This window comes from Macaca thibetana, chromosome X (genome assembly GCF_024542745.1).
Source record: "Macaca thibetana thibetana isolate TM-01 chromosome X, ASM2454274v1, whole genome shotgun sequence".
Taxonomy (NCBI): domain Eukaryota; kingdom Metazoa; phylum Chordata; class Mammalia; order Primates; family Cercopithecidae; genus Macaca; species Macaca thibetana.
Window position 1 is genome coordinate 102,598,895 of NC_065598.1, and position 12,262 is coordinate 102,611,156.

Genomic DNA, 12,262 nt, shown 5'->3' on the forward strand with positions numbered 1-12,262 from the left:
CTGCAGTCCAAGAAACAGAAATTCAATGACCCCACAAAAAAACATGCCCAAAACCATTCCTCATATGGTCATCCTGTGATTCCACTATACATATTCCTCTACTTAGGGACCTTTTCAATACCCTAAAATGGGCAGGAAGCCTACTACAGTTACTCTATCTGAAACACCACAGAATAGTTCAAGGGCGTATTTTGTTTAAAGGCCTCAGAACATTAAATAATCAGGGCACCAACATCCCGGTCTCTTGGTTACAATGGTCTCTTATTCCTAGTGGTGAGGTATTACCCTAACCTTTTGCTGGAACAAATTCCTTTCAGCCAAAACACGTTCCAATTTTTCTGTGGTTCTCTTCAATTCTTCCAGCTCTCTCTGGTTCTTCATCTTTGGTGTATTACGACCTTCATTCTCCTCATAGCCTCTTCCTTTCTCCCCAATGGCTGCAGCAGGGATTGCAGCAGAGGCCACAGAATAAGGCACTGGGTTCCAGGATTCAACTGCTTTTCGTCTCTCAGCAAGCTCCTCTCTGTTAAAAGGGATCAGCTGAATGGGAGCTCCTGAATCTCTAACACCTTTGGCAACACCAACAACAGCTACAAAAGGTCCCTTGTTCACTTCCTCTTTGTTTATGCTTGTGCTACTTCTGTTAGATTCTTCTGCCACCAATCTTGGCATCTGATCTTCTAATTCTTCAGGAAGCAGGGACCCCTGGCGTTGGTCTTTGGTCCCTGGATACAGAATTGAAACCTCCCTATTCTGACCTGTATTCTTGCTTGCTTCTGGATATTCTGGGAAAAGGTATGGTGGTGTACTTCTCTCAGAACTCGATTTATCATGGCTGTTCTCCCCTTCTGGGTAGGCAACAGGTGCCTCTACCCTCCTGTAAGGAGCAGGCATGGAATAATCTAGAGAAGGTGTTGTCATCTCATTCTGGAGCCTTCTTCGTTTCTCTACTGGTTCTTCACCTAGGATCCATTTGTACTTACTGCAAGGAGAGGAAATTAAATTGTAAGCTGTCACAGTACAAGTTAAGTATTTTCTGATCCTATGGAGCCCCAACTCAAACTTCCCATATTCAGACCGGCTCTAGATGTTACCCACAGACAAGTTCAGGTTAGGGATACAACTTTACCCACAAGCCTCAACCCTTTCACCAGTGCAATTGGTATTAAGGGAGAGGTGAAGTTGAAAGATGTGAATGGGCAGCATCTGGGTATAATAGGACTAGGTTGACCTTGGTAAGAGTTCTAAAAATAAGATTGCGACCAGCCTGACTTAGAAGTATCCTAAAGATGCAAGTCTAGAAGGAAGACAAAAAACACATACCCCAAATCCCCTAACACAAGAATGGAATAAAAAGGCCATAAAAAGCCTAGAGGAGTATGCAGAGAACAGTGCCAACTCATTAATTTTACAGCGTCACAAATGCCTTCCAGTATCAAATACTTATGTACATTTTTTTTTTTTTATTGCAGCAGAACCACACAATTCTTTCACCAGCCCACTGGATTGTGGCTAATGCCCCCAGTTCACTTGTAAAAGTTAATTGAATCACAGGGGCCTATTCAGAAACAAAGAAAGTGAATCAGCCAATTCAAGTCATTTCCCCCTTATAACAAAGAATTCCCGTGCTCAAGCACAAGCAGACACTCCCTGAGTTCTGCAGGAAAGCCCATGATGATGGCCTTAAGTCACCTTCCATTTCTGGCTGCTGTATGCACTAGGGGTTGAAGAACTAATGAAACAACTGGCACCAGAGAAATCCATTGGCAATTTTTAATCGTGCAGCAGGGTGGGAACCCCATTTTTATCCTTACAGTATTCTGCCCTCTCTCTGGATAACCAAGACATTTCAAGATAAAATCAACTTTCAAATTTTCAATGAGAAAGCATCAGACATATGATTTGCCACCTCATACTACCTCAAGGCTGCCCATATTTCTCTGTATTTTCTGAGAACACCTGTAAGACAAACCAAACTGTAGCTTCTTATAATGCCCATATGTTCTTCAGAAATACAACTGATCTGCCATCTTAACAGATCTTGTCGTGTTAGCCTTAGGTAAAAGCAAAAGGACTTAGGACCTATGTAAGAACAACTGTATCCATCTTTGAAGATGTATAAGGACTACTAGTGATGGCCCATTCAGCTGTGTTACTGAAGAAGACAGCAAACAATCGGTTGGCAGGTATAAAGGAAAAATATATAATACTAAATAGCAACAACCAAGCCTTGTGAAAAGCAATTACAGTCATATTATTTGCCTTCTCTTCGTTTTCCCACCTCTAAGGGTTCTGTCCTTAACTATCTTCTCTTCTGACCCTGTGTTTCTTCTCCTTCATAATCTTATACAACCTCTTGGCTATAACCTCTGGGCAACAACTCCCATATTCTCCCAAACCCTGACCCCCAGTACTGAATTTCCAACTGCCTGTCACATATTTCTTCCTGGAGTCCCACTGATATCTCAAACTCAGTATGTATAAAACCAACCTTTCATTTTTCACCTTCAAACCTGCTCCTTTTCCCTGTTTCCTATTTGTGTTACAACAGCACCAAACTGTCAGTAATATTTATACAGTAGTTTTATATATTATCAATACTCAAGTTCAAGCTCCCTCTACCTTTCCTGGACTACTGCAATGGCTTCCTCCTATCTCCAGTCTCCCCTTCTCTTACCTCCAGATCACTGTCCCAAGCTAATCTTCCTAAAGCATTGCTCTGATCATGCTACTCCTCTATTCAAAATCTTTATTTATTGCTCCCCACAACATAAAAGCTTAAATGTCTTAGCTCAGTATTGAAGCTTTTCCATGCCCAAACATAGTAAACATTGACTGAGCACTTACTCTGTACCAGATCATGTAAGAAGTGCTTAACATGTATTGCCTCATCTAATTCTTCCAATAAACATAGGGATTATTATCTCCATTGTTTTAAGGGGATGCTCAGGAAGAAGTAAAGTAACTTTCCCAAGATGGCTAGTAAGTATCAGAGCTGGGACATAATTTGGCCCTAGCTTTATCTCTCATTACTCCCTTCACAAACATGAGTCAAACTGGATGCCCTGTAATTCCTCATGCTGCTCCTTTTGACTGGAGTGCCCTTCTTCTACCCAACACTGCATGTGTAAATCCATCTCAAATGCTACTTCCGAATTCCTATAGCACTTCAAACACTCTTATTAAAATGCATCACTTACTACTGTGTGTGTGTGTGTCTCCTAGTATAAGTTCCTACACAGAAGGGAGCTTAATTAACCATGCTAGATGGGGAGGAGGGAACAAAACTTTCACATAAGAGGCAACCAAAAAAAGAACTATTATGTGAATGAGGGAAAATAACTAGATTTTACTTATTGGTGCTATACTTCTCCAGAAAGTCTGGCAAGTCCTTTTAGGAATCAATTCTCATACCAGACTTGTATTCACTCATTGAGTAGAAATTAATTATGGGTTTTATATACTAGAAATTCTCCAACTACACAGTTCCCTCTTATTTCCTTTCTGCTCTTTGTCATATTCCTCCATTGTCTGTCAATTTATGGTGCATTTTTGGTTTTCTCCTTTAAGTATTTTACATTTTCTGACATACACCATGTTTCTGCTCCTTCAAAATGCTTTCTGAGAGGCTTCTATAATTAACCACTATCAGTTTTTGTATTCTTTCATTAACCAAGACAGAGAATGATATATTCAAATTAATATATTTCATTTTTTACTCACTCATTTCATAAATGTTTCCTACTATGTTTAAGGAATAGGCAAGAATAAGGACCAAAAATCACAGCCCGTAATAGTGTATATATACTCCTTCCAGATGATGTATTTTTCAACATCTTTACTGGGACAGAAATATATAAATTCATTTAAGGTGTACAATTCAACAATTTTAGTACTCTCACAGAGTTGTGTAACCATCACCACAATCTAAGTTGTGAAAATATGCACCACCCCGCAAGAAACCTCCTACACATCAACAGTTACTCCCCATACCCCCACTGGGCCACTACTCTACTTTCTGTCTCTGTAGATTTGCCTATTCTAGGCATTTAATATAAATGGAATAATACAACATATGGTCTTTTTAAAACTTGCTTCTTTCACCTAAATGGAATAAAACATATGGTCTTTTTTAACTTGCTTCTTTCATTTAACATAATGTTTTCAAGTTTCATCCATGTTGCAGCACATAATCAGTATTTCATTCCTTTTCCTAGCTAAATAATAGTCCATTGTATGAATAGGCCACATTTTATATACATTCATCACTTGATGGTTATTTAAATTGCATCCACTTTTTGGCTACCATGAATGATGCTGCTATTAAAACATTAATATACAAGTTTTTGTAAAGATACATGTTTTCAGTTTTCTTGGGTAAAAACTTAAGGGTGGCATTACTGAGTCATACAGCATTCTATTTAACATTTTGTGAAACTACTGGAATGTCTTCCAAAGCAGCTGCAACATTTTGCATTTATACCAGCAAGTGATCCTCCCATCTCAGCCTTCCAAGTAGCTGGAAGTACAGACATACACGCCCAGCTAATTTTTGTATTTTCTGTAGAGACATGGTCTTCCCATGTTGCCCAGGCTGCTCTTGAGCTGCTAGGCTCAAATGATTCTCCCACCTCGGCCTCCCAAAGTGCTGGGATTACAGGCATGAGCCACCATGCCCAGTCTCTTTCTTCAACTGCAATATAAGCATCTAAAAATATAATTTTCCCTCTGAGTATGTCTTTAGCTTCAACCCATTCTTTTCATATATTTTGTTTTAATTTTCATCTTTCCAATATATTTTTACATTTTCAATGTGATTTTTTTCTTTTACCCATTTGTCATTTTGGAAATTAAGACATGTGTCATTTAATTTCCATATATTTGTGCATTTTCCAAATTTCCTTAGGTTGTTGATTTCTAATTTAATTATATTGTGATTGGAGAACATCCTTTGTATGATTATCAATCCTTTTAAAAGATTCACTGAGGTTTGTTTTACAACCTAACATACAGTCTGTCTATCCTGGAGAATATTTCATGTGCATTTGAGAAGAATACATACTATGTTGTTGTTGGGTGAAGTTTTCTGTATATATGTCAGGTCTGGTTGGTTCAGAATGTTCTTCAAGTCTTCTATTTTCTTGTTGATCTTCTTCCTAGTTGTTGTATCCATTATCGAAAGTAGGGCATTAAAGTCTCCAACTATTATTGTTAAATTGTCTATTTCTCTCTACATTTTTGCTTTGTGTATTTCTGGGGCTGTGTAGTTAGGTCCATATGTGAGTGTAGTTACTACATCTTCCTGATGGACTTTATCATCAATGAAATGTCCCTCTTTATACCCATTAACATTTTTTATTCAAAAGTCTATTTTGTCTGATATTAGTATAACCAGGTTTGCATGTTGAATCTTTTCTATCCTTTTACTTTCAACCTATCTGTATCTTTGCATCTAAAGTGTGTTTCCTGTAAATAGTATATTTGCATTTTTAAAAATATATAATCTGAGGCTGGGCGTGGTGGCTCATGTCTGTAATCCCAGGACTTTGGGAGGCCGAGGCAGGCGGATCACAGGGTCAGGAGATCGAGACCACGGTGAAACCCCGTCTCTACTAAAAATACAAAAAATTAGCCAGGCATGGTGGCAGGCGCCTGTAGTCCCAGCTACTCAGGAGGCTGAGGCAGGAGAATGGTGTGAACCTGGGAGGCGGAGCTTGCAGTGAGCCGAGATCACGCCACTGCACTCCAACCTGGGTGACAGAGCAAGACTCTGTCTCAAAAAAAAAAAAAAAAAAAAAAAAAAAATATATATATATATATATATATATATACACACACACACACACACACACACACACATATGTATATATATAATCTGATATCTGTCTTTTGATTGGATTGCTTAATCCAGTCACATTTTATGTTACTGATAAGGCAGAATTTACATCTGCTATTTAGTTTTTAAATTTTCTACAGGTGTCATGCCTTCTTTGTTCCTTTGTCCCACCTTTACTGTTCCTCTTTTTACGTCATATATCTTCTAGTATAACATTCACGAATCTAATAATACATTGTTATAATTATTACTTTATGCAATGTTACATCTTCCCAGGAAACCAAGAGAAGAAAGTAGAGCAAGTACATATTTAGAGTTTGTTTCATTAACCTTTTTATTTTCAATTTTTTACTATCTGGCATCATTTCCTTACTCCAATGTAACTTTATTCCCATCCACCTCCTTTATGCTGTTCTTGTCAAATATTTTACATGTGTATATGTTATAAGCACAATGATAAATCAATATATATATGCAATTATATACATATATATTGCTTTGCTATTATTTAAATCAGTTAAGAATAGAAAGAGGAAGAAATATGCTATTGTATTGTGCTTTATAATTAACTACACAATTACTTTTACAAGCATTCTTTGCTTTTTCATGTGAATTCAGATTACTGTCTGATATTGCTTGCTTTCATCCTAAAAAACTCTCTCTAGTATTTCTTGTAAGGCAGGTCTGCTGGCAACAAATTCCTTCGGCTTTTGTTTATCTAGCAATGTATTTAGTTCACCTTTATTTCCTAAAGATAATTTTATTGTATTTAAGATACTTGGTTGACAGTCTTTCATTCAGTACTTTGAATATGTCATCACGCTGCCTTCTTGTTCCCATTTTTTTCTCACGAGAAGTCATCAACTTTAATCTTCTTGGGGTTCTCTTCTACATGATGAATCATTTTCTCTTTGCTTTTGGCTTTCAGTATTTGCACTATGATGTGTCTGGCTATGAATCTCTGTATTTATCCTATTTTGAGTTTGCTGAGCTTCTTAGATGTATACATTAATGTTTTTCATCAACTTTGGGAAGTTTTTAGGCATGATTTCTTGAAATATTTTTTCTACTTCATTTTCTATTCTTCTTGCACTCCTATTATGCATATGTTAGTGCATTTCATGGCGTTCCACATTTCTCTGAAGCTCTGTTCATTTTTCTTTTGCACTGTTCTTCAAATTTCATAATCTATAACGGATCTATCTTCAAGTTTTTTTTTATTCTTTATCCTTCCAACTGTAATGTGCTGTTTAGTCCCTTTTTTTCATATCAGTTATTATACTTTGCACCTTCAGAATTTCCATTTGATTCTTTTTACAAGTTAAACAGTTATTTGTTGGTGAGAGAGTCCACTATGCTCATTTCTCCATTCTGGAAGTTGTTTCCCCAGATCATATTTTTAAATGTTAATACTGGCCCCTGAATCAATCTTATTCATTTGCAAAATTGTTCTTCTATTTCTACCCCTTGTTTGTTATTTCAAGTATTCCTTTAGACACATTAGAATGTCTCTACTTCTCTCCCTCCACCATTACAGTGCAATTCAGAATTTCTTGTTAACCTTTAAAAATATGAACTAATTAGCCTTTGACATATAGCTTACTCAAATCTAAATATCTAAATAAATTACAGTCACTAATTCTTCCCTTCATTCAAATGCTTACGGTTACTTTAGATTTTTTTTTTTTTTTTTTTTTTTTTTTTGAGACAGGGTCTTGCTCTGTTGCCCAGACTGGAGTGCAATGGCACAATCACAGCTGGCTCACTGCAGCCTACACTCAAGTGATTCTCCCACCTCAGCCTCCAGAGTAGCTGGGACCACAGGCACACGTCACCACACCCAGCTATGTTTTTTATTATTTGTAGAGAAGAGATCTCACTGTGTTGCCCAGGCTGGTCTCAAACTCCTAGGCTCAAGCAACCCTCCTGTCTTGGCCTCCCAAGTGCTGGTATAAGAGGTGTGAGCTACGGCACCCGGCCACTTTAAATCTTATTTTGTATCACCCATAAGAGAACTATATGTATTTGGCCGGGCGCAGTGGCTCATGCCTGTAATCCCAGCACTTTGGGAGGCCAAGGCGGGCACATCACAAGGTCAGGAGTTTGAGACCGGCCTGACCAACATGGTGAAACTCCGTCTCTTCTAAAAATACAAAAATTAGCCAGGCGTGGTGGCACGCACCTGTAATCCCAGCTACTCAGGAGGCTTAGGCAGGAGAATTGCTCGAACCCAGGAGGCGGATGTTGCAGTGAGCCAAGATTGCACCACTGCACTCCAGCCTGGGCGACAGAGCGAGACTGTCAAAAAAAAAAAAAAAGAAAGAAAACTTATGCATTTTATATGTAAATATTGGGGATACCTTACATATCAAACTTTGACCTTATTACTACCCTAGAACAGGGCCTTTCATAAGTAGGCACTCAAATACAGTCGTGCATTACTTATTGATGGGCATACGCTCTGAGAAATCCATTGTTAGACAATTTCCTCATTGTGCAAACATCATAGTCCTTACACAAACCCAGATGGCATAGCCTACTACACACCTAGGCAATCGCCTATTGCTCCTAGGCTATAAACCTGTGACTGTAGTGAATACTATAGGCAATGTAACAAAATGGTATTTGCATATCAAATATATCTAAATATACAAAAGGTACAGTAAAAATACAGTATTGAAAGTTTATGGGATAACTGTTGTGTATGTGACATCTTGTTATTGAACAAGATGTCATTATGTGGCATGATTATACACGTAGAATGAACGAATAGAAAGGGATTATTTCCTTTAACAGAAATAAGCTGTCTTCCCCTAAAAGGTTATACCTGCTTACATACTGGTGGAACCTATTCTTTTTTTTTTTTTTTTTTTGAGACGGAGTCTCGCTCTGTCACCCAGGCTGGAGTGCAGTGGCCGGATCTCAGCTCACTGCAAGCTCCGCCTCCCGGGTTTACGCCATTCTCCTGCCTCAGCCTCCCGAGTAGCTGGGACTACAGGCGTCTGCCACCTCGCCCAGCTAGTTTTTTGTATTGTTTTAGTAAAGACGGGGTTTCACCATGTTAGCCAGAATGGTCTCAATCTCCTGACCTCGTGATCCGCCCGTCTCGACCTCCCAAAGTGCTGGGATTACAGGCTTGAGCCACCGCGCCCGGCCTGGTGGAACCTATTCTTTATTGCAGGTCCTCTCCTTCCCTTGCTAGATTTGTGGGACTCACAAAGCTGTTTCCAGTGACACCTGTGGAGCTCCTGCTAAACTACCCCACTAGAACTTAAATGTGTTTTCTTGGATACTGTAGGCTTTATTTTATCTAGAGTTAGTAAGCTGAACTACATGACCCAAGGACCCTTATCAGCTTCCTATGCTGATAATAACAGAAGACCTTTGTAACTCTTGATTAAACCTTAATGTTTTATCAGAAATCCTATATATTTTACTAGACTCTTAACTCCATTTTCTCCCATAAAAAGGTAGTCTCAGCCCAATCAATGTGATTCCCTCAAAAAGGGTAACTTGAAATGACACAATCATCATTTACTGATCTTATGTAACATATTTGACATTAGCAACAGCAACTATCACATACCTCTTATGTATCTCTTTCTCTTAAAATAATTTTATTCTCAATAAATAAAAATTACACATGAATGGTCAATGTACTTTACCTGTCCTCTACAGCCAAAACCTCACTCTCGATATAGCAATCTATAAGGACTCATATAAAAATTCCAACAGAGACTGATGAAGTATGCCACCCAATGGAAGTTCTATTGTACTGCATTCATAAAATAAGTATATAAATTAGCATTTGTAATCCCCTTGAGGTTACCAAAAACCACTACAGTTACAAAAGAAACACTGGAAAAAAAGGAAAAGTGGTCACAGTAGGGAAAGGATAGTCTTCAAAAGCAAAGACACCTGACACTCCAGCAGCAATGGTGATATATGAGCATCTCCAGGAGCCCAGGGTAAAAAGGTAACAATGTGCTTCAAAAACACTTAGTATTTACAGTACACCCCTCCCAACCTAAAATGGGAGTTGGAAAAGTATGCATGGAAACGGTATAATTAGGCTCAAGCTCCTGAGACTAAGGTTGGATTCTATTTCTTATCCCATTGCTACAAAATTCAATCTTAGAAACTGCTTCTTAAATATGACTCAGATTCAACCATTACTTATTGAGTACCTACTATATTCCAAGGCACTGTTCTATTGTGCTTTTTTTTTTTTAAGAGATGAGATTTCGCTGTGTTGTCCAGGCTTGTCTCGAACTCAGAAACACAGAGAAAAAGAAACCACCAACCAGGAGTCACTTTATCCTATTATGTATTCCACTGACTATTCTACAATATGTTAAGAAGATATCCAAACTGAAAATAGTCACTAAAAAGTTCACATCCCAACTGGGCATGGTGGCTCACTCCTGTAATCCTGGCACTTTGGGAGGCTGAGGTGGGTGGATCACCTGAGGTCGGGAGTTCAAGACCAGCCTGACCAACATGGAGAAACCCCGTCTCTACTAAAAATACAAAATTAGCCAGGCATGGTGGCGCATGCCTGTAATCCTAGCTACTCGGGAGGCTGAAGCAGGAGAATCGCTTGAACCTGGGAGGGGGAGGTTGTGGTGAGCCAATATTGTGCCATTGCACTCCAGCCTGGGCAACAAGAGTGAAACTCCGTCTCAAAAAAAAAAAAAAAAAATTAACATCCCACTATATAATAGTCACATTACTGATGAACATAGACATTTCTACTATTAGAGAGCAACCCTGTCCCTGCCCTATATGGCTTGGCCCTATAAGAGTGAGAAGCAGAATAGAGAGGAGAAAGCAAAGAGTCATAATTAGGAGTACTAAGTTCAGTCCCATGGCAGTAAACGGGCAGTCACATCCTTCAATGCTTTAAATACTCCTGATATGTAAGAAAAAGAACAGTTATGCTCCTTCTTGTTATGAAGACACAAAATAACACTGATGAGGTGCTAGAAGGTGAACAAGTAAAGTCCAATGCTAAACTTATATTAATAATTTGTTATAGGAAACAACAAATGATAAAGCTTACCTAATGGCACAAATATATAATAGTTATTTTTATATGTGGCCAACATGTGCTAGGCCTATGAGGCCCCAGAGAACTTCAATATCCATACATTGAAGAAAAGGAACAATGCTTATCGAAATAACATTACCTTATTTGTGTAGTATTTTACACTTTTCAAATTTTGCCTATTATTTCACTTGCACAATTCCCAATATAATGTGAATACATGATACATAAAAAGAGCATCAGCAAATGATCACCTCAAAATTACAGACCTGATACAGCAGTTATAATACTGAAAAACTGGAGGTACATGCAACACACAATTCTATCAACTTAAAATTGTGTTTCTACTTCTGAATTCCATGCTAGGCCTTAGAAAAAATAGAAACAAGGTAAAACATACCAACATACTCTACAGGAAAACAGACCCTAAAGCTTACTATTGACAAGAGATCATGCTTTTTAGTCACCTGGAAAACTGAAAAACACTGGAATCCAGAGGCTTAAGTTGAAGAGAAGGTGATCTGCTTTCTTCTCCACCAGATGGAAGCACACTAGGGCTATGAATTCCCTCATATCCAATTGTCTTGTTATTCAATCCAGCCATTTCTTGAATAGTAAGGATCTTTGGTGGATTACTGAATACCTAGAAAAGACAGAAATGATTTGTAAAAGTCTCAAATTCAAACCAAATGTCAAAGGATGAGTCAATCCTTTTGATGCTAGGAAAGAATGCTTGGCCAAATAAAAAGAAATCATTTCCTACACAAAGCAAACAGTGCACAGTAATGTACACTAGAACACTGAACCCAGGCATACTCAGTTATCAACCTTATCAGCTGGACACCAAACAGACCTCCCCCAACTTACTTACTGGCTCCTAGAATTATCCCATCCCCAATATAAACCCAGGCCCCCAATCACTGTCTAATTCTCTCTTGTGACCCAGTTTAAGGCTGAGTTTTCACTCCTCTGAGATGTGTGATGAGGGTAGGGATGGTGGGAAAATGCACTGCAGCAAGTGTCTGTGCCAGTTTGGGAGAAATACATGCGACAGACTAACATATATTCATAGTATACACACACACACAGACATGCATCTGGATCTTGTGGGAGAGCCAGCTCATGAAAATACTATGAATGATTAAGGTGAGGGAAAATATACGGGAGGTAAACTGAATGAGAACAGGGCAGTCCTAGGAAATCTCCCAATCTCTACATCAGACAATTAAACCAAGGCATTAGGGTATGAAACCTGATTATTCATATGCCTGGGTCTTGGCAGGATATCAGAAGAAGAGTTAGTATTAAATTGCCTCTATCCTCACCAGTCTGACCTACCCTGATTGAGTGGGTGGAAGGTGAATCTAACATGCGACTAG

At 38.5% G+C, this 12,262-nt stretch overlaps 2 protein-coding genes across 3 annotated transcripts in view; one reads left to right on the forward strand and one right to left on the reverse strand.

Moving 5' to 3' along the window:
* CLDN2 (claudin 2) overlaps positions 1 to 12,262 on the forward strand; it is a 70,540-nt gene that overhangs the window by 14,615 nt on the left and 43,663 nt on the right. The gene's annotated exons all lie outside the window — the stretch shown is intronic.
* The window catches only part of MORC4 (MORC family CW-type zinc finger 4), a 61,989-nt gene that overhangs the window by 3,047 nt on the left and 46,680 nt on the right, over positions 1 to 12,262 (reverse strand). For both annotated transcript variants that reach the window (XM_050777312.1, XM_050777310.1), the window contains exons 14-15: positions 11,351 to 11,526; positions 292 to 982 (exon numbers count right to left, since the gene is read on the reverse strand). In XM_050777312.1, the coding sequence (XP_050633269.1) occupies positions 292 to 982; positions 11,351 to 11,526 (867 nt within the window). The remainder of the gene's footprint in view (positions 1 to 291; positions 983 to 11,350; positions 11,527 to 12,262) is intronic.